General features: G+C 41.3%; 1 protein-coding gene across 1 annotated transcript; it reads right to left on the bottom strand.

The window, feature by feature from the left end:
* Positions 1-644: 644 nt before the first annotated feature.
* Positions 645-15,959, bottom strand: LOC115578356 (equilibrative nucleoside transporter 1-like). The gene is made up of 13 exons (XM_030411309.1): positions 15,590-15,959; positions 14,049-14,192; positions 13,031-13,112; positions 12,126-12,298; positions 10,613-10,752; positions 10,350-10,484; positions 10,111-10,208; positions 7,523-7,601; positions 7,356-7,423; positions 3,407-3,515; positions 3,129-3,214; positions 1,750-1,949; positions 645-1,600 (listed from the first exon to the last, which is right to left on the bottom strand). The coding sequence occupies exons 2-13, from the start codon at positions 14,069-14,071 to the stop codon at positions 1,489-1,491; spliced, it is 1,305 nt and encodes a 434-aa protein (XP_030267169.1). The 5' UTR covers positions 14,072-14,192; positions 15,590-15,959; the 3' UTR covers positions 645-1,488.
* Positions 15,960-23,463: the final 7,504 nt, after the last annotated feature.

Here is a 23,463-nt window from a genome sequence, read left to right as displayed (position 1 = left end):
GTCTGTTATATCGCCTCCGTCTTCGTTGGTTGATTCGGGTTGTTTTTTCGTGTTCTTTTGGTTTGTTTGTCTTCTTGGTTTACCTCCCCTTTCCATCTCTGCTTCAGATGTATTTATTTTTATCAAGATAATCGAATTCGGGGTTTTCTTCGAGTACTGATCGGGAGCTAGTCATCTATGCTGCCATCTCAGGCTGAGTCGACCAGAAGTTGTAGACTGACGACTTTATTGATCGTCTTCCTGTTATTTCAGTGCTGCGCCTTTTTGAGCCTGACGTTGGCACTGTGGGGTCGATTGTTGATCTCCTGACATGTAGACTTCAGGGATAGTGGTGCTTAGTCACAGCAGTGCCCTTTGTCTCCGGAGCACCACAATTATGTTTTCTTTCCTCTTTATTGTACAGCCTCTATACCAGTGAGCTGATCAAGTTGTTTTGGGAGCATTCAACGAATAGAAACTTAACTTTGATCCAAACACTACAGCCATCTGTAAGAAGGGACTGAAAAATGCTTACTTCCTACAGGAGTGGTAATTACTGTTGTTGTTTATCTGTGCTCTGTTAAAGCTGAAGTTCCCCAGTGAGACAACGAAAAACTAAAACCAAAAGTAAAACCCAACAAAACATGTTTCTTGCAAATAATATATCTGATGCTGAAAATGATTCTTTAATGCAGAATAACAGAAGAAGGAAAGAATGTTCAACAAACTATTAGTTTAGTAAGTGAAGGAAAATTCAACAGGTGAGTTAATTTGACAGGTGAGAGTATAAGAGTGCACGTGATAAAAATAAAACAACGTGAATCACTAAAATGTCTGACAGATGACATGTTGACACCCAAGATCAGAAATAAGTTTTTCTTGGAGAAATCATGGCATCACACAATCTTTGAACAGAAATTACTATAATCACTTTATTTATTAATCTTAGTTTTATTATTTTTGTCATTCTTGATCCCATTCTATAAGCTTTACAGGACTGCCTTACTGATGTCCATAAAGGAAACAATACAAATTATACAAAGTGGAGCAGTAAAAGTACACCATGGTATAATTAAATTATTGCAGTTTCTAAGCCTAATTTTATTAATTACATCACACAGTGTGACTGAACATGTTGTTTTTATAAATAATGTGTATTTGTGTTAATAAATATGAGACATCCTCCTCCCATCAGTCTTTGTCCTGTCAGAGGCCTCATCATGTCAGTTTTTGACAGACAGATATTTATGTTTCCTGTCACACCACAATCAAGACAAAATGTGAACTATGCTTATTGAGCCGCACAACTTATTTCCAGGTTTGTTTGGCAAAATGTTGCAACATCTGAAGGTCTAACACTCTGTAACTTTAACCCTGAAACACAAAGTCAGACAGTAATAAACAGTTTGTCGTCCAGTTGATCCATTTAGCAAACAGGTGGTTTTTTAATCAGACCAGTACTGGCCATGTCGGTTCCATTGAAACCAGTCCTAACAAAGCAGTTTGCAGTTAGACCAGCGCTCTGAAGACGAAGGACAGAGAAGCTCCTAAAGCCAAACCCAGAGACAGAAAGAAAGCCATGATGGCTCCGGCTGTTTCAGCTTCATGAGGAAGGACGTTCCTGTCAGTCGACAAGAGACCATTAATCATTATTATCCAGCTTATTGGAAAATATTTCATGTTTAATAGAATTTATTGCTAAATGAAACACTATATCACAAAATAAATTGCAAAAATATCGGTGTGTGTCACTTTGTGTCAGTTTCTTACTTTGGTCCGAAGCACATGCAGAGGCTGGCCAGGTATCCATTACTGAAGGCGAAGATGATCATGAAGAAGATGAACCAGCCGTCATGATGGAAGAAGACGGGCAGGTTGAGACGAGGCTGAACATTACACAACATGAAGAGAGGGACGAAGACGAGGCGGCACACGATGGACACAGGAAGTAACCGACTGTCCTTGTCTGGCTGGAATCAGAGATCAATGATCAATAATTACATTTAGGGCATTTTGCAAACGCTTTTGTCCAAAGTGACTTACAATAAGTACATTGGTCACAAGAAAGAAACCACAACATGTCACTATCGATAAATTACATAAGAAATAATGAAACAGTTTTCAAGCCCTCATCAGAGCATCGGAGCTACTATTCATCAAGGAGACCTTAATAGGTACATAACCCCCAATTTTCACTGGATACGTGTCCGCTACGTTGCGGCTCCGATCCGGTTTTGCTCTGGCGTCCGGCAATCCCCACCGGTTGCGGTTTGAGTCCGCTACGGCGCAGTACGGTAGACAGCTGGCTCACGAAGCAGAGGAGTTCCCGCGATAATCACTCACGACCGCAGTTATAGGTCTGTGTTATTAAAAACAACAACACGAAGTGTTCCCGACCGAAGGATCAGCAGAAGAGCTTGTGTTTGTCTCTTTTTTGAGATTTGTGTGCTGGTGTCAACACGGAGTGTGTTATTTTGAAAAGTAACCGGATGTTATTATATTGTAACATATGTATTATGTTATTATATGTTTGTTATTTCGGCACTTGACTTCCTGTCTGCTCAGTGCTAAATTCAGCTGAATTGCTGCGTCGCACTCCGGCATCCGCCAGATATAGAAGTCCTGCGTATTTGTGCCGGAGGGCTCCGGACTGCCGGAGCTGGGCCGGAGCAGATATGCAGTGCAGCGGACCTGGTGGAGATTGACACATTGACTAAAGTGAAACGTATCTGCTCCGCTGGCGTGGCGGAGACGCAACGCAGTGGAGACGTATCCAGTGGAAATTGGGGGTAAGTGCTGTGATTTAAGTGCTTAGGATAAGAACATACAAGTGCATATACGTGTTTGGTTTTTTGGGGCAGGGAGGGAGTCATGCTATGCGGGGTCAAGGTGAAGTGTGAACCAGTGAGTCTCAAGTCTTTTGAGGAAGATGGCGAGTGACTCTGCTGTCCTGACATTGGTTGGGAGACAGCTGATATAGTGGAGCGAAGTGCTCGCACTGGGCCATGTGATCGATAATCAACTTTCCTTCATCCAGTTGGAGAAGGACTGTATGAAGCAGGTGGAGACTGAGGAAGTCTGGTGTCTCTGTTGATCATTCAAACTGATGCAGGAGCTGTTTAGTGTTCATTGTTTGATATTAAACTCACCCACATACAGACGGCTGTTAAGCTCCGCCCTCCCCAGTCACAAAGGTTAAAGAGCAGGAAACAGCTGACAGGGATGAAGTACCTCTCTGTTGGAGAAATTAAATGCAATCAAAGAGCAAGTTAAATAATGTATTTATATTCTGATTTTAAAAAAAGACAAATATGACTGTTAATTAGAGCGAGGTTCATAAATACAGTTGCAGAGAGAGAGTGGATCATCCATCAGGTGATAGATGAACACATGAGATCGCCATTGAAGAAGTCACATGTCGACTCACCCCACGACCCTCCGTCAGCTAGGGTGGATTTGATGTCAGCGGTGATGGCGGGAAACAATCCAATGGTGATGGTGAAGGTGAAGCAGACTGACACAGCCAACAGCCAGATCTAAGGGTCAAAAGTCAGCAGGTAGGAAGGTCAGACGCAATACAGACGCACGTAATCAAATTATTGATGATAATAAAGGTAGTTAAAGGAAACTGTATATCATGAGATCCAAAATTAAATAAAATACCCATTATTTACACCCTTTATTGGCTAAAATCTTTACTGTAGCTGCTAAGCTAACAGTGTTAGCATCCACCATGTCTGAAGTGGGGGCTCGACCTCGACTGCACGTTGAGGGTTAAATAATGTTTTCTAAGATCAGGTTGTGATGTGTTCTCTCCTGCAGACTGAGATCACAGCAGACGAGCTGATGGAGACATCTGATGTTTAAATCAAGTCTCAGCTGCTTCAGTTGTTCAGCAGAATGCTGCAACTCTGTTTTACTGTAAAGCTCCAGAACTGTTCTGTGGACCACTACACTTCACCTGACTTTATATCATCAGGAGGAGAGGAGGACTTTATATCATCAGGAGGAGGAGAGGAGGACTTTATATCATCAGGAGGAGGAGAGGAGGACTTTATATCATCAGGAGGAGGAGAGGAGGACTTTATATCATCAGGAGGAGGAGAGGAGGACTTTATATCATCAGGAGGAGGAGAGGATGACTTTATATCATCAGGAGGAGAGGAGGACTTTATATCATCAGGAGGAGGAGAGGAGGACTTTATATCATCAGGAGGAGAGGAGGACTTTATATCATCAGGAGGAGGAGAGGAGGACTTTATATCATCAGGAGGAGAGGAGGACTTTATATCATCAGGAGGAGGAGAGGAGGACTTTATATCATCAGGAGGAGGAGAGGAGGACTTTATATCATCAGGAGGAGGAGAGGAGGACTTTATATCATCAGAGGAGGAGAGGAGGACTTTATATCATCAGGAGAGGAGAGGAGGACTTTATATCATCAGGAGGAGGAGAGGAGGACTTTATATCATCAGGAGGAGGAGAGGAGGACTTTATATCATCAGGAGGAGGAGAGGAGGACTTTATATCATCAGGAGGGGGAGGAGGACTTATATCATCAGGAGGAGGAGAGGAGGACTTTATATCATCAGGAGGAGGAGAGGAGGAGCTTTATATCATCAGGAGGAGGAGAGGAGGACTTTATATCATCAGGAGGAGGAGAGGAGGACTTTATATCATCAGGAGGAGGAGAGGAGGACTTTATATCATCAGGAGGAGAGAGGAGGACTTTATATCATCAGGAGGAGGAGAGGAGGACTTTATATCATCAGGAGGAGGAGAGGAGGACTTTATATCATCAGGAGGAGGAGAGGAGGACTTTATATCATCAGGAGGAGGAGAGGAGGACTTTATATCATCAGGAGGGTGAGGAGGACTTTATATCATCAGTAGGAGAGAGGACTTTATATCATCAGGAGGAGGACTTTATATCATCAGGAGGAGAGGAGGACTTTATATCATCAGGAGGAGAGGAGGACTTTATATCATCAGGAGGAGGAGAGGAGGACTTTATATCATCAGGAGGAGGAGGAGGACTTTATATCATCAGGGAGGAGGAGGAGGACTTTATATCATCAGGAGGAGGAGAGGAGGACTTTATATCATCAGGAGGAGAGGAGGACTTTATATCATCAGGAGGAGGAGAGGAGGACTTTATATCATCAGGAGGAGGAGAGGAGGACTTTATATCATCAGGAGGAGGAGAGGAGGACTTTATATCATCAGGAGGAGGAGAGGAGGACTTTATATCATCAGGAGGGAGAGGAGGACTTTATATCATCAGGAGGAGGAGAGGAGGACTTATATCATCAGGAGGAGGAGGAGGACTTTATATCATCAGGAGGAGAGAGGAGGACTTTATATCATCAGGAGGAGAGGAGGACTTTATATCATCAGGAGGAGAGGAGGACTTTATATCATCAGAGGAGGAGAGGAGGACTTTATATCATCAGGAGGAGAGGAGGACTTTATATCATCAGGAGGAGGAGAGGAGGACTTTATATCATCAGGAGGAGAGGAGGACTTTATATCATCAGGAGGAGGAGAGGAGGAGTTTATATCATCAGGAGGAGAGGAGGACTTTATATCATCAGGAGGAGGAGAGGAGGACTTTATATCATCAGGAGGAGGAGAGGAGGAGTTTATATCATCAGGAGGAGAGGAGGACTTTATATCATCAGGAGGAGAGGAGGACTTTATATCATCAGGAGGAGGAGAGGAGGACTTTATATCATCAGGAGGAGAGGAGGAGTTTATATCATCAGGAGGAGGAGAGGAGGACTTTATATCATCAGGATGAGGAGAGGAGGACTTTATATCATCAGGAGGAGGAGAGGAGGACTTTATATCATCAGGATGAGGAGAGGAGGACTTTATATCATCAGGAGGAGGAGAGGAGGACTTTATATCATCAGGAGGAGGAGAGGAGGACTTTATATCATCAGGAGGAGAGGAGGACTTTATATCATCAGGAGGAGGAGAGGATGATGATGAGTTTTACTTTTGGGTGAAGTGTTTCTTTAGTTTTGGATTTTCTGCCCATAATAGAATTATACATTCATCCAGTGTCTGAGATCATTATTGTTACAAGCAGTGAAGTTTAGATGAAACAGCTCTGACAGCCTGATGGGAATCTGAACCAGCCGCTCTGTCCCACCCAAAAGAAGTCAGACACAGTCTGCATCGATACAGGGTTACAGGCCACTCTCCTCAGAAAAAGTTACACGTGTTTAATTCGATTTGATTGACTGTTAAGTCATTTCAGGGACTGTGGAAATAGGGTTAGAGTTAATCAGATCAAAAATCGTCCTAGAATGGAAATGTAGCAGCACAGAGAAATGTAAAAAAAAAGTAAAAACCAAAAAGAGTCTATGCTGTACAGATGATAAGGTACATAAAAGAGTAAAACAGAATACAATGATCATATCAGATTTATGAATAGATAAATAGAGAGAATAAGAAATAGAAATGTGTATGAATATGGTGTTTCTGTCGGAAGAAGTGAGGCCTTAATAATTACACCCCCCTTTAATTAAGAGAGACTGCACAGCTACAGAGTGAATCCAGGTGAGTGTTCCAAAAAAAAGTTCCACTTCACCAAATCAGGTGTTTGCTCTGCATCGAGGGAGGCCACAAGGGTTTGTGTTGGCTGGAGAGATGTATGAAACTGAACAGTCTGCTGTATCACTGGATGAGTGTCTTTGTTTAATCAACTTCTCCTTCTCATCTGGGTGGATAATGAAGGAATCATTTTTGTCATCTGTCAATCTTTATTTTTTTCTATTTATTTTTATTTAACGTTAGCTATACGGTTATGCCTGTAATTGGATCTGTTCACGTGTCTCTGCTCTCCTACTTCTTTCTGTTGGATGGAAACTGTGAGAATCTTCTGACCGAGATGATCGATTATCACAAGTCACCGTTCGTCCTCCTGCATCAGGGCTGGTCAGTGCAGAGTGTTGCGGCATGTCAACAGTGTGACGTTTGGCTCAATTGACCCTTTGATACCTGAGCACCTCTACACCCCTTCACTCCTCTTTACCTTCATAAGAGGCAACAAAATAATACGATTTCTCTTTATTATCCCCTGAAAAGGCATAATCTCATAATGTGTATATATATAGATATGTACATATCTATATATATCTATATCTATCTATCTATCTATCTATCTATCTATCTATCTATATATATATGTATATGTATATATATCTATATATATATATATAGATAGATAGATAGATAGATAGATATATATATCTTGTTCATATCTTTATCTGGTTTTGGGGTTCCTCTACTGCCACAGCAGAAAATCAACACTCAGCTGAAGCCGATCTTTCTATAAATCAGTGAAAACTGAGGGTTGTGTTACTGACCTTCTTAAAGATTGTCATCATGGCGACATTTTGTTGTCTGCTCTGATCAACAGCTTCATCTTTTCTCTCTGAAAAGTTGAAGAGCAGGACTTAATGGAAACTTAATGAAACTTATATCATTCAATTTAAAAGGTTTTCTGTAGAAGCTGTTTTGTTTGTTTGTTTACCACTGTTCATCAAATCTACAGAGTTGTCCTCATCTGATCTCTGTTTCCTGTTTGTCTCCTGATAAAACTGGAAAAACTCCTGAAAACAAACATTAATAAATAAGGAACACTCTCAGACCTTATGACCTAAAACCATCAGTCTAGGTAGTAAAAATAAGCAGTTAAATATCACAGTGTGAGGAAAACAAGAAAACAAAGTGAAGAAAAATGTCCAAATGAAAACGTGTGAAATAAATCAAACCTGCTGAAAGATTAAATAAAACTTCCTGCAGGAGGCAGCAGAGTTTTACTTTCATACTGATCTCTGTTATTAGGGGCCAAGCCCGAGGGTCCTAGGAAACGCGTATGCAAGCATACGTGTTTCCTAGGACCAGCGGTGCTAGGAACCCTATTGTAATTGTAAAGATTTTTATTTTTATTTTTCTCTGGCTAAAAGTGGTGCTGCAGGCTAAACCGTGCAAGGGAGGGCGGTGCAATATGGAGGATTGGTCCAGACTCCTGCGAATATCTCAGACACAAAAAACTACATATATCCGCCTGCAGGGGGCGCTATAACCCAGGCCAACGCGTTTTTGTCTTTAACTCCCACACCGTATGTCGCACATTCAAAATCCTTGTATCCCCAGATTCCCTGAATAGAGCTGAATCACTTTGGCATTGTCCACGCCCACTTCCGCCGAGACAGTTTTTCCGCAAAATCGCAAAAACTTGAAAACCTACTTTTTCAAACTCCTCCTTGGGATTTTGTCCGATCTGCGTGAAACTTGGCACGTACACTCTTCAGCTGGACCTGATCTAAAGTTATCAAAAGAATTTTGCTCGGTCAAAAAATGCGCAAATTATTAACGAACAAATATCTGTAGCTAGCTATAAAAATGTAAACTGTTTGATATCTCGGTCAAACTAAATGCGATTAACATCAAATTCCAGTTCCTTGGTTGCCATGAGACTGGGAAGGGATAAGCCGAATTTGGCGAATTTTGGCCACTAGGGGGCGCTAAAAATATGGGAAGTTTATATCTCTTGAACAGCTACACCGATTTTTACGAAATTTGGTCGGTATGATGTAGGGCCAATCCTGACACCATATCTTGAAGGTGGTCATGACTGCTCAATGTGGGCGTGGCTTATTACAAGATTACAAGACACCGATTTTTACGAAATTTGGTTGGTATGACATGGGGTCACTCCTGAGGCCAGCCATATAGCTAAGTAACGTTTGGTCAAAGTGGGCGTGATTTAGTACAACAAATCCAAATTGGCACAAATTCAGCCGTTTGCACTTCCGGTGCACTTCCCATTACAGCGAATACCACGGCTCAGACCTTGGCCTGCGTCCTCACTTTTACCCCAAGGTCCTTTGACCCGCACAATTTGGATGAAACGGGTGAAAAATAATGTCCTGTGTCGGACACGGGTGCGGATCGGGTCGGACGCCTAGAGAGCGCGGGTCGGGTTTTGCGATTGTCATTTTCATGGCATCAGGTGCAAAAAAAATAAAATCATTAGCGACACATCTACAAAAATATGCCTGCATTTCAAAATGATAAGCATGTACCGTATTGACTCGAATATAAGACGAGGTTTTTTTCGATGAAAATTATGTGAAAAAGTGGGGTCGTTTTATAATCGGGGTCTAGCCGTTGACACACGCTGATAGTTGTCTGGGTCGCTACACGACCGCAACAGCAGAGGGCGCCAGCTTATTGTAGAGACGTCACTGACACTGTGGCTGCGGTTATCTGTCAATCACAGCGGAGAAGAAGTGACAGGAGATGAAAAATGGAGAGACGCGGTGATTTTACGGAGCAAAGTGGATCAAGTGTGGCAAGTTAACAGACATCTGAGGCGGAGCTATGATGCTGATTTTAAGATAATGAGATCAATGCAGCGGAGGTGCCAAACAACTGTCAGCCAGCCAAGAAATATGGAGTTCCGGAGTGTAACGTCCGAAGATGGCAGGTCCAAAAAGATCGTCTGAAAACACTAACAGTAAGAGAAAAGCTTATCGTGGTCCTCTAAGCGGCCGCTTCCAAGAGACTGACAGGAGGTTATGTGAGTTTGTTATTGAGAAAAGAATTTTGGTTATCAGAGTCTTTTTCTGAAGTCTTGAAAAGAGGGGTCGTCTTATAATCAGGGTCGTCCTATATTCGGGTCAATACGGTATATTTCATATGAGCTCATTCATGCGTGCTTGCGCCCTCCCAGAACTCCCATTCCCCACGCTGGCTTACTTTCATTTTTAAAAATTGCGTCAGTCTAATTTTGTTTCGGGTGCGGGTCGGGCGTCGGTATCAATTTATAGCGGGTTGGCTCGGGTGCGTAATGTAATTTGTGCTACTGTCGGGAAACGGGTCGGATGCGGTTTTAAGTACGACGGGTACGGGCGGGTGCGGGTTTGCAAAATAAGACCCGTGCAGGACTCTGCCACAGATGTGCCGGCCAATCACAGCTTAGTTTTTACAGGAAATTTAGTTTGTTGTGTGTCATGTGACACAGGTGCATACAGGTGATGTATCAACCTTTTGTGATGTAATATACTTAACCTCACTTCCTGCGTGTGTGTGTGTGTGTGTTTACACACATACCAGTTTAGGAAGCAGGATGTAGGAGAGGATGGACAGAAAAATAACAACACAGGCTGTAATGAAATAACCGAATGCTGCATCCTGAAGCTCTGAGCCACCTACAGGTGAGGAGGGGAGGAAGAAGCGAAGATTGAATCTTTGACTTTTTTATCAATAGAGATTTTTATTTCTCTATTCAATCTGAATCTGATAAATTCTTAATGAGTTATTGATAATTATTTGTAAGCTATTGATCTTACTTGCAATGGCGCAGATCATGGCGAAAGCAGCAAAAGTTCCAGCAAGTCCCTGACCGCTCATGATGGGAGTCGTGTATGAAGCTGGCAGCAAGCCAGCCATACCAAACAGACTGCCCTGCAGCACGGCCCCGAACGCTGTCAACAATCAGACAGACAAACAGACTGATCAACAAACAAACAGACTGCTCAACAAACAAACAGACTGATCAGCAAACAAACAGATTGATCAACAAAGAAACAGACTAATCAACAAACAGACTCACAGTTGATGATGATGATCTTCACCATGGTAAGGGAGAAGAAGGGCAGCGGCTCCATTGGAACTTTGACAAGGACCGCTGTGACCATGAAGACAAACATGATGACAAGCAGACTGCCCATCACACGCAGACGCTGAGAAATCCTGACACAGGAAGAAGAAGCTCAAGGATCAAGGATCAGCTGAGAGCTCCAGGTTACACATGGACTGAACAAAGATTAAACAGTGTGATAATCACACAGAGAAGTTACACAAAGTACTGCTGTTAAGAAAGCACCTGTTAGAAAAGATTAATTTATGGATGGAATATATTTTACTCTTTTTTTTAACAATTGTGGGACCTCATAGGGAAGTCCATTCCATTAATACTAGAACCCTTTTCAATTATAGCTGTAAACCCCTTCAAGCTTGTGAATCATCTTTAAAAGCTTTTTGTGACCAATACTTCACCTTTCAACAACGTTGGATACCCTGAGCTAACCCCCCTCCCCCAGCCTGGATCCTCCAGAGCAGGGATGCCCAATAAGTCGATCGCGATCGGCCGGAAGATCGCAAAGGTACTGCGGGTAGGTTGGTAGCCTCTTCTTGTACGTGTCTCGGGTCACGGGTCACAGGTCACCATGCATGCACAAACGTGCTAGCTACTGCAAAAGGCAAGCAAGCTAAGTAACCTGGGGTCCGTTTCACAAAGCAGGTTCAACAAACTCTGAGTCTAACCCTGAACTCTGAGTTGATCTACTCTGAGATAGGAAACTCTGAGTTTTCGGTTCCAGAACAGCTGATTTGAGTTAGTTTGATCAACTCGGAGTAGTTTAACATGGAGTTAAGCACGTGCACCACAAGTATAAAAAGACAGCATCAATGGAGCCCCGATTCGACGAGTCACCATGGCAACGGGGAAGAGGAGGGCTACGTTTTTCACCCCACTGAAATTGGAAATATTAATGCGCTCATACGGTGAGTTTGAACACGTTTTTAGAAGGAAGTGTAACACTGCTGCAGCAGCAAAAGAGAGGGAGACGGCGTGGGAGAACATTGATGCTCGGGTCAATGCGTAATTTTAAATGTAGTCCTTTGCAATCACAATAATATTACAGGGGGAAACTGCTTGAGTGGTAGCCTATTAATTTATTTCATTTAGGTGCAATCCCGGCTGAGAAGCGCACTTGGCTGCAGCTTAACCCTTGAGGCACCTTTAAAATGAACATACAAGTTTTAACCTTGGGACCCAAAATTTAGTATATGTATATGTAGAAATAAATAGATGTTTAGTATTTTTGATGTAGGTAGATCATTTTATCATTGTCATTTTAAAAGTAGCTTGCTAGCTAAAGAAGTGTGGGCACCCCTGCTTCGGGGTATAAAGTCATGAACACATCAAAGTGTTTCCCTCCTCAACCTCTCTGAACCCTGAAAAAACCTGTCCTCCAGACGGCCACCTAGCCAGCTGTACTTGTCTTTGTGTCAGTGTGTTGTAGGATTCTTCTTTGTTGGTGTTGCAGCATTGCAGTACTCACAGTGAGTGCAAGAAGGAGTTGAGGCAGGTGCAGAAGAGCAGCGGCAACATGGCGCACAGCGTCATCACATTGTTGAATTTCGCCTCCAGAACGCTGCGATGCTCACCTGCTGCCTCTGTCTGATTGGCTGAAGAATCAGCCAATGGGGAGTCCTTCAGACGGCTGGTGAAGTACTGGAGACAAAGTGTGTTATTAGTTTTGCTAGGTGAGTCTTTAGATAATCTCTGACTTCCTGTCATTGGTTCTTACTGATAAAAAAAACACCTTACCGATACAGTTTTTCATTTAAATATTGAAACCAGACTTTATCTACAAACATGCCTGAAATGGGAGGAAACAGTGTATTTGAGTCAAGAATAGTGAGATCAATGAGTTGACCATAAACATTAGATTCCACAACTCAAGACGGAATCAATGTGACGTCAGGTGAAAACAACAGATAGCTGGTGGTCCCTTTTCTTTGTGCAGCTATGCGAAAACATTAGGGGCAGTATAAAGATTCACTGATATGGATCAGAAATATTTTTTTTACATTAGAGATGTGAGTACGTCGATGTGCGGGCTCTGCATCGATATCGATATACTATGAATCGGTCGATGGCCTGATAATTATGCGTTGACTGAGGCTTAGCTTAGCAGTTAATTCCGCGCAGCATCTCCAAATCTTGTTTAAGGGTAAAGTTCAGAGTGCCACTCTCATTTTACTTTTATGAGAGTTACGTTAGCGCACCACCTCTGTTGCTATTGCAGCCATACCTATATTACAATATAACACAATATAATACATTACATTGTAATGTTACAACAGTGTTTGTAGTAAACATGAACAATGTTTAAATGATCTCTCTCAAAACAAAAATCTGTTTTAGATCGATGGTTTGAACAAACAGGAAGTGATGTCATACCACAGTAGCAGTCATGAAGAAGTTCCAGGGCAGCAGCGTCCCCAAACCGAGCATGAAGAAGATCAGCCAGACGCTAAAATACCTGAAGGAAGAGGTTTTCAAAATAAAAACAGAAAACATCCAACCACTGTGCATCAGCCGGGACTATGTGCAGAGGGTATCTGACTTCAGGTTCCTGGGCATCCAGATCGAGGAGGACCTGTCGTGGAATGCGAACTCAATTTCGTTGTACAATGTACAATGACAATAAAGACCTATTCTATTCTATTCTATTCTATTGTTTTTCCACTACACCACTCGGGTTACCACAAAATGTTTTAATATGAATCTGATAGGAACACTGTCAGCAGCAGGAAGAGGTGTGTAATCAATCAATCAGTCAATCAACTTTTATCTTTTAAACTAAGGTAACAGATTATTTGAAGAGCTGTGCATCAGATTGAACATGAAGGAGCCTTTATGACAATGACGATGTCATTCAGTCACGTTAAAAGCAAAGTTGGTGTCAAAGTCATAGCTGGCCTTATGATCAAACTATTGTATGTGTTTGCATTACAGTAAACTGTTATGAGGTTGGTTTTGACTTTGGCTGTCATGAGAATTTTATAAATGTGTCCTGGATATTTGTTGTGACTTGAACTTCACTGGTACAATTCGGACTTTTCAGTAAGTGATTAGCCATAGAGCTAGCCCTCCTATAACCTCATAGAGTTATTCCCTGTCGTCAAACCAGCTGTTGATTGTCATAACAATGACAGGTCAAACAATGTTAACACTGAATGACAGTGACTGAGTTACTTGTAATCACAGCTACCATAAACATGCTTAAACTCCTTCATGTTCATGAGGGCTGTCATGTCAGTCTGATGCACACTTCTCCAAAAGAAACCGTTTACTGTAAACTATAAAGTTTACAGAATGTTTGAACATGTCTGATATCCTCAATTGATCCTTATTTGTCAATTAACTGAAAGCTAAAAATGTAAGTTTAGATTTATTTAAATTGTTTTCCACTCACTTGTCCCTTGGTGAGCTAACCATTTTTCTTTGAAGACCAAAGAGCCGACAGATAAGAGACCTGATAGACTGAAGACGTCCTGAGAAGAAGTAGCTCAGTGTGTGACCACGAGACAGATAAAGAGAGTTGATGCTTTCTGAGCAGCTGAAAGACATGAAAACAAACCTGATCAGTTAACGAATGGACCAACAGATCAATGTATTAATTAGGTAAATTAACAACAAACCATTTAGATTTCACAGAAAACTACTCACTAAACTTCAAGCTCAGAACTATGTCATTAATATTTTCAACACACAAACAAATCAACATTAACTGTATTTTTATATTTTCAAATCATTTAAAACAGATGAGTTATATTTGTTGAGCGGGAGTTCAGATGTCACACGAAGTTCTCTTCAGTGTGGTGAACTACTACTATAGTTCTAAACCAGGTCAAAAATCATATCAATTTTTAAAATGTGTGAGTGTTATTGTTAAAAGTTAAATTTGAAAGTTGAGTTGTAAAAGTAGACTTGAAATCCCGTAATGAAATGTTGTGGTGCCAAAATGATCCAATAAGAACAGCCACTGAGTTGCATACAGGTAGCTGCTGTCAGCCAGTCAGGTGATGAGTAGTGTAAACATGACGGAGCTGCTGCAGGTCGGTACACTTAACTCTCATTTTAACCACTACATTTATCTCACACTGTGTTAAACATGAGGTGTTAGCTCGTAGATGTCTGCTTGTTCTGATGATGCTGAACCTGTGAAAACCTGCTGAAGGAAACACTGACCGCTGATTGGTGAGATGTGGTTTAAACTATTTATTGTTGTTGGCATCATGCAACACAAATTAGCACACTGCAGTTATTTAAGCTTCACTGCAAGACATGTTTGTTAGTTCTTCATGCTTCCACTCAACTGTTGCCACTCTGCAGTGAAAGCTGTAGGCTAACATTGTGTGTGAAGTGATTCGAAAGATGGAATATTTAAAGGTCTGTGTATTATCCTTTCAGCGATTGTAAAACTCAATCTGACAAATAAAAAAGGAAAAAACAAGTGAGAACTTCATTCATGTATTTATTTATTTTTTCTGTATCCACCAAAGATTGACAAAATAAGTGTGTTTTCTGTGTCGGCATCAGCTCCTCCTCCTCTTATCCAACCACATGTGCTCTGATCAACCCAGATAATGTTTGCTGTCATCACTGGCTACTGCTACAAAAGGGTAATGGCATACTACATAGTTCTACCAGATTACAACAACTACAATTATAGTAGGAAAACACTTCAAAATAAAAGACATCAGAATTCAGACACTTTACAAAATAAACGAAGTCAGCTGCTGACACCCAAACATCAGATGTTAGTCTCGACCGACTGGGAGGAAGTAACTCCTTCAGAGACTCTGAAGTTCAAATAATCACACATTTGTCTGAATTTGTTTTAAAATAATTAATCAAAATTCACAAAATAATAATAAAAAAACTTAAAATACACATATTCAATATTTAACTTTAACTTCCACTCACAATCGAAAGAATGTGAAAAGGTTTTACCTCAAATATTTATGATGAAAGCAGACGTTCTGTCAATGGTGTCCAGATATTTCCCTCGGTAGTCCTGCCGCTTAAAGCTTGACAACAACCAGCTTCGGCCTCACTGTGTTAAAGTGAATGATGTTATATTGCTGAATTTTCAGTGTTACTTGAGTGGGTTTACACTCAGTCAGAAAGTTTTCTCTAAATCTGATGGCATGTTGGCGACTATTCAGTCCCTTTGAATCTTCGTTTGGTTTGATAAAGGTAGTTTTTTTCTCTTCTTCAGTCTGCTGCAGACAGTTTTTAAATGTTTCTTCTTGTTTCTCTGTCACGTTTATAGAATCCTCTTTACTTCCTCCACATGTCTGTCTTTCTGCAGTTTCAGCAGAATCACTTCTTCATTGTGCAGGGAACTTTGACCTGTGACCACTGATATCAGTCAGTTCAGTGGACTTTGTTTCTGTGTAAAAGATTCTGTGATAACAGAAGAACAAACTCACAGTTTACTTACAAGCATAACATAAACTTTGGCTTGTTTTTTAGGAGGTTGAAGATGTATTATAAATGTGGGATAAGGTATTTTCTTACATACTGTGCCATTTCACTGATTAAAAGGATAAAAAATCCAAACACTTTTCTTCATTTGTCTCTGTTGGGTTACTTTCTAGCATTTCAGCAGCAGTGATGTCAGCTACAATCACTGGCATTCAAACTATTTCAAACTGTCTGTGTTTACGTGTATCTTATAAACTTTAAAGACATGAAATACTGCTGTGAGTTTCAACCCTATAATGTAACAAAAATAATCTTTATAGCAGCTCACCCATCAATAATTAACAGTGCCTCCAATATATATCTCAATATATATATATCGATACAATTGGCAATGATTAGTGTTGACCATTAATGATGGAATGAGGCTCTGCCCATTATAAACACCTTTCACTGGTCTGCTGATCACTGTCACATAGCGGTGAGGTTTTGTCTTGTCTGGGCTTTTTGTCTCGTGAATTTCCTGTTTTATTTTGAAAATCTAACTCCCCTCTTGTTTTAGGTCACTTGCCCTTCCTCTTGTGTCCCCGGTCTGATGTCATCCCTGATCCCTGATTGTTTCCACCTGTTCCCCTCTCCCTCATGTTTAAAATAGTCTGCGTCTTCGTTTGTCTTGTGTCAGTGTGTTTCGTATTTGTCGTTCACCCCAGCCTTGTTCACAGCCTTACCAAAGCCAAGATCACGAGTTTGTATTTTCTTCTTGATTCCTCTTGAATGAGTGACTTTTTGTTTGTAAATATTTTAAGCTTGAAGCATAGATAATTTCATAGTCGTTTGTTTGCCTCCGTTGGAGTGACTCTTTTGTTTTCCTAATTTTTGTAATCAGCTGATAGAGCAGTTTAAGTTTATAGCCTTTTGCCTTCCTCCGTTGGAGTGATTTTTTGTTAAGTTTTTTTTTATAGCCCTAGTGTGCCAGTGTAGTTCAGTTATAGTCTTTTTTTCTTTACTTCCTTGGGGAGTGATTTTGTGTTCATTTGTTGGTTTTGCTTTGAGGTCGTTTGCTTCATTTGTTTGGTTCTGTTTTTGTCTCTTTTGGAGATTAAATATTGTGGTTTCATAGCCCATTGATTTGTCACCTTGTTTAAGAGCTCAAGTGAGAATTTCAAAATAAAAGCCTGATTGAATCGCCCTAATTCTGCATCTGAGTCCTCCTTCCAGCCCAGGCCTGACACTTATTAGTTATCAGGAGAGCAGATAGTGACTGAGCTACAGACTGCATTTTCTTTTGGAGACTAAGTTCTTTGACTAGTGTTTTGTTTGTAAATAAAATATTTTACATCTGGAACAACTACATCCTCTTTCTTTTCCCACCTTTACGCTAAAAGATCCTGAGCAGACTGAAAGGAGGAGATGAGAAAACGTAACATTATCATTCCTTATGTCGCAGGAACATCAGAGAAACTCAGGAGTATCTTTAATAATTATCATATCCTGGTCCACTTTAAACCCACTAACACCCTGCGGCAGAACCTCGTTCATCCTGAGGACAGAACACCCAGACATGAACAAAGTCATGTAGTGTATGTTATTGTTTTTTACCACTCTGCTGTCCACTTACATCTGAAGGAGACAAATCATTCCTTTGAGGACAACAATGTAAGCATGTTATCCAGAGAAGAAGATGGTTTGAAAGACAATTGAAAGAATCCACCTATGTCAAAGCGGAACAACCATCTTTGAACAGAGGAGGTGGACTAAGACATCACTTATCACCCACCTACAATCCTATACTGAGTTCTCTCCCCAAACAGCTGAACAACCATTCACACCTGGGCTCACCTAAACCTAGCAACCCACATGAAGGCCGGTTTGACCAACGACCCACACCTCTCCTTAACAACTCTGTAAGGACACTCCGACACATCGTTTAAAAGCCTACAACTCCCCTCCAGTTAGTTAGAACTGAAGAAGTTCTAACTTTTTTTTCGAAAACGCACACGTATTGCATCGTTTTGGCCAACCGTCCATACGGATCCTGAAAACGCAGCACCTGAAAACGCAGCACCTGAAAACGCGCTTTTTTGAAAACGGGTCTCAGGGTGGAGAAATCCGAAAACGCAGCACTCCCGTTCTCATGTGGACCGCGAATCCGCATACTTTCCAAAACGATGACGCCATCGCCCCACCCCGCAACGTCAACAACAACTACATGCTCGTGTTCGTGCCGCAGAAGATATTGAGCTTTCTTGCAACTTAGTCGCCTTGTAGTTGAGTGTGAGTCGCAGCAGCAGTTTGACCTCATTACCGGTCCACACAAATGATTCTGGTTTCCTTGTACTAGCCATTTTCATCTTCTTCTTCTTGTGTCCGGTTTCTCCGTCTACTGTCTTTGTTTACAGCGCGCAAGCTTAATGCGCATGCTCCGTGTCTTCCTCTCCGTTTTTGGTGAATGTCAAGCGCCACCTAGAGGCCTGGAATATGAACTACAGCGTTTTCTGTCGTTTTCAGTGGATCCATGTGGACGCAAATATTCTTAAAACGATGACGAGGAAGACGGAGAAAAAAAAGATCGTTTTCGCCCGTGTGGACGGCCCCTTACCCTGACCTGGATGACTGAGAACCTTCATCAACATAAGTTACCCCCCCATCCCCTGGCCTTACGGGGATGTAACAACAGCTTTAACATGACATTACAACCCTGATATGTACATATATCTTATAAATCTGGCCACAATCCAAATATAGAAATTCTCTGTTTTACAGCTTATTATCTTGTGTGTCCTCTTCCAGGTCACCACAGGGGACAGGAGGACGTGTGACTCGGACACCACTTGGCGATGCCTCATCCCTGCTCAGTGATCTCCAGTATCCACACATTTGACATATATCATAATTTGTATCAGATATTCTGTCAATGCAACTTTTACACTGATTTTGTCATTCTTTTCTGTACATATCAGTGTTGTAACTCAATTTTGTATTCTTTGTTTGTTCAAAAATGTTTTCCAGAGCTCCAAAAAGTCACAAATAAAAAAGGAAATAATTTCCTAGGGTCCTCAAAAGCTGAGTGAGTAATGTTTTATTTGTCGATAACTAAAACATTGGTTCGCACAGACAACATCCCATGAAACAGAGACCCAAATTCTCATCTCAAAATAATCGCCTTATATTCACTAAGATGGGGGTGGGCCCCATGGTTTATCCAATCCTTGCTCCTCCCTTTGTCTTATGTATTAAAATCTGCTGACTCTGGTCTTTCCCTGCACGAGGTTAAACATGTGCCCACACCGGCGAACATCCCTCACAGCCCCCTCCTCACTGGGGATACGCTTTTAACTCCCTTTGCAGGTGTTTGCTTAGTTGAACTGCCTTATCTACTGTGCTGCCGCTGGGCAGCCTTGGAATTCCTCTCTTCTCCAGTGTGCTGCAGCTTGATTTAAAAGTAACACGTTATTTATACAGCATTTGATTACATGATCCTTCTCATGTGTCTTTGGTTACATTTTTACACTTGTAGATTCTACAATTCAATGATTTAACTGATGAGTACACATTCAATCATCTGGTGCAGAATAATACATATTTCATTAGGGAAGCTATTGTGAAGCTAAAAACAGAGTTCAACTCTCCTCCATCAGCTTCCGGGTCGGGGAAGTCCCGACGCGACGATTACCGAGTGCGGTTAGAAATGCTCAATCCGTTCTTTTCCCTGTCCGCTTTTGATAATAACTGTTATAAACTGGCAGGTAAGACACATGTGAACTTTGATTGCTTTTCCATGGAGTCATAATCATACATTTTCATCCATGAGCCGCGGAACTCTACTGCACTCGGTAATCGTCGCGTCGGGACTTCCCCGACCCGGAAGCTGATGGAGGAGAGTTGAACTATGTTTTTAGCTACCCAATAGCTTCCCTAGCTAAGCTAGCGGAGGTTAGATGCCCCGGACTATGTGCTGAGACCCTATTTGTACTGTTGCTGAAGTTTGGTGCTGTTCTGAGCATTATTTGTGGCTTTTTGGTGGCGGTTTATATTTGGATCCATTTACTGCAGTGTATTGTTGTCGTGCGGTCGTTTCTGAGGTTGATAAAACTCAGTAAATTAGCGGTCTGCTAACTTGATCCCTCGAGGGGAGTCTAACACAGTTTCACGGTGTGTTAGACCATGGATTAAACTTACACCGGAATATCCCTTTAACTAGGTTCTGGCTAGTAACTATGAATCACTGCACACAGGAAAAACAGCAGCATGAAGCTACAACTATAGAGCAGGCTGATGATGAATCAGGAACAGAGTTTCAGGTGAGGTGTTGACAATGTCAATTAGCAATTTTGTTTGGACTAAAGATGGCATGAGCATTGCAGTTCTTTGTTTTAGGATACCTTGCAGTTGTAACCTATGAATCTCCTCATCATGCTGGTTATTTTGAAAATAAATGTTGGATTTGCATTATTAAACATGTGAAGATATTATTCTTCAAATGTTACCTAAACGTTCTTCCTTATAAGTTTGATATGCGTAATGCATATAAAGATTACATTTTATTCATTCATGCATCATTTTGAAATGCATTCAGGAAACTCAGAAATCCAGTGCAGATGTAGTGCAGGTGGAGGAAGCAGCAGCTGGACAGTCATGGCTTCAGGTGAGGTCTTACAATGGTTCTGTGATGAGATATCAGCAATGAAAGTGAAGGATGTTTGGGTTTTATTTTACCTTATATTAGCAATTGTTTTTATCACAAGTTGTTTTTTCCCTCTTTATTTGAGTGACAAAGTTGGCTCCATAAAGGCTAAACCTTGGCTATTTCCTTAATATACAAAAGTTATTTCTAAGAAGTTAAATAGGTGTAATGCATATAAAGATTACATTTAAATAATTGATGCATTCTTTTGAAATATATTCAGGAACTCAGAAATCAGGTACAGATGTAGTGCAGGTTGAGGAGGCAACAGCTGGACAGTCAGGGCTTCAGGTGAGGTATCAAAATGGTTCTGTGATGAGATATCAGCAATATAATTGAAGGATGAGTGGGTTTTATTTTACATTAGCATTTTTCATCAGGAGATGTTTTTTACCTCTTTATTTGAATTATAAACAAAGTTAGTTCCATTAAGCCTAAACCTTGGCTATTCCTGTAATAATCAAAAGTTCTTTCTAATAAGTTTGATAAGTGTAATGCATATACTTATCATATTAGGTCATCGTTTTAATAGGAAAGAGAAATTTGTTTTTCTAGAAAAATTTGTATTTTAAGAAAAAAAATAAAACGTTTTTTAATAGAGGTTTGTTTTTAGAAAAAGTAGTATTTTAAGAAAAAAAATATAAAATGTTTTTTTAATAAACAACTAAGGAAGGTGTGCCAAAAAGAAACAACGTTTCGACCTGTTGTAGGACTTCCTCAGGTTTAAGGCACACAAAAAAACTGTAGGGCTTGCTGTCTATCAGGCTGGTAGATGTGCATTCATCGATGTCCAGAGCCGAATGAGCTCTGTGACTGATGCGCTCCCTTTTATAGTTCCCAAATGTCCATCTCTGAAATTTAGTGTATTTACCTTACTCACTGTTTTTATTCCACTTTAGTCCCATGTAACCCTTTTCTGTTTTTAATATATTTAGGTTACAATAATAATATGAATTTATATTAATGATGGGTTTTAAAAGTAAGTAAAATATTATGTATAAAATTGTGTATAAAATCATAAAAAATATTTAGATTAGGGTAGGGGACTGTAAACCATCTCCCTAAGGAGAACGGCGGTGCATGGTCCTTCTGCCCATCAGACAAACCAGAGACCTGGGGCCTCATTTATAAAACTGTGTGTAGGATTGACGTCAAAAGGTTGTGTACGCACGAAACACAGAAAGTGCGTACGCACAAAAATATCCTGATTTATAAAACAGTGCGCACGCACGTCCTACGCCGATTTCTCTTTATAAATCACACTCCACTCTAAATGTGGCGCACCTGTGTGCGGGTCATACCACGCCCATATTTACCTATGAATATTCAGAGAAACGCCCCTAATTAATATTCATTCATGACTGAAAGCATGCCGAAAGCAGAGAGAAAGGTGAAGAAGCTCAGTTCCACTCAGTGTGAAGTGGAAGTTCTTGTCGGGGAGGTGGAGAAGAGGAAGGCTGTATTATTTGGTGGACACAGTGTTGGGTCGGGTCACCAATGCCAAAAAGGCTCTAGAGTGGCAGCATGTGGCAGACAATGTAATGCTGTTGCCTCAGAAGGTCGGAGTGTGGCCGAAGTGGAAAAAAAAGCGATCAGTCATAAAAGTGGAAGCAAAAAAGCGCCTGGCGTCACACAGGCAGAGCGTCTGTGTGACGGGCGGGGGAACGGGCCAACCGGAGCTCACCTGCTGGATGAACAACTGGCAGGGATCATCAGGGAATCCCTCCTGAGTGACGTGGTGACGGAGGTGGAGGGGGACACCGGTGCCGGCCCAATTCATTCTCACTCGGTGCTCTTATAGCAACTTGAGTGCAGTTAGTGGCACCGATTACATTTGGGAAACCGGACATTGCTGCAAATTGCGCATTTTTATTTGCCTGTTCACCGTATAAGGAAACTTTATGTTCTGCTGCGACAAACCAATTATACCTCCTAACACGTCTGGCATGACACGGCTAGAGGTCGGCTGGGATATCCCTGACCTGTCAGTTCCCTCTGGAATGTGCCGGTTGCCAGAAACCTGAGTGTTGTGAGCACTTGAAGTGGGACCGGCACGGCGTGGTTTCTGCGGGTGCTCCTCTCTAACGCTGGGCCCAGTACAGCACATAGATCCAAGAGGACAGCTCGTGGGAGTCAAAAACGGCTCATCAGCCACCCGTCACTGTTGGCCAGTGGATCTTGCTGGTCACTGAAGTTCCGCTCCCTCCGTATCCTTACGTTTGCCACATCCTCCAACAGTGCCAAAGCAGCCATTGTGCGCCATAACGCATTGTAAATACATGCCTTTGTATGCCATCTATTAGGTAATATCTGCTACACGTGTGAGAATTACCCTGACTGACAAACAGTCCTTCAGACTAACATTATATGATAATTATAGTCTTTTTCTGTATAGCAACAAAACACAGTTACAAAGTGTTTTATGCGTTATACATTGAAAACGGAGATGAAACGAAATGCGCTATATGGTATAGGATATTAATATATTAAACTGCATTCATATCAGTGTAAACATAGTCTGCTCTACTGTTGTCTTACTATTGTCCTAAATCATATGTTTCCCTTGTGCACTCCAGGGAGTTTGTTTGTTTATTCATTGTAGAAATAGTTTTTTTTAAATACATTTCTTGCAAATAAACTATTACTATTTATTTTACACGATCAGTATCAGTTTCACACAGTTTCTCCTGTTTCTTTCTTCTGCCATCAGTGGCGC

Source organism: Sparus aurata, chromosome 1 (genome assembly GCF_900880675.1).
Source record: "Sparus aurata chromosome 1, fSpaAur1.1, whole genome shotgun sequence".
Classification (NCBI taxonomy): Eukaryota; Metazoa; Chordata; class Actinopteri; order Spariformes; family Sparidae; genus Sparus; species Sparus aurata.
The sequence above is the reverse complement of the archived record's forward strand: the minus strand, read 5'-3'. Positions and strand labels throughout refer to the sequence as shown.

Coding starts and splice junctions, on each gene's coding strand:
- LOC115578356 (XM_030411309.1), bottom strand. CDS start 14,071: ATGGTTAGCTCACCAAGGGACAA. Junction 13,113..14,048: donor GTTAGCTCACCAAGGGACAA/GTGAGTGGAAAA, acceptor CTCTTCCTTCAG/GTATTTTAGCGTCTGGCTGA. Junction 7,602..10,110: donor ACATCCTGCTTCCTAAACTG/GTATGTGTGTAA, acceptor GTTTGTTTTCAG/GAGTTTTTCCAGTTTTATCA.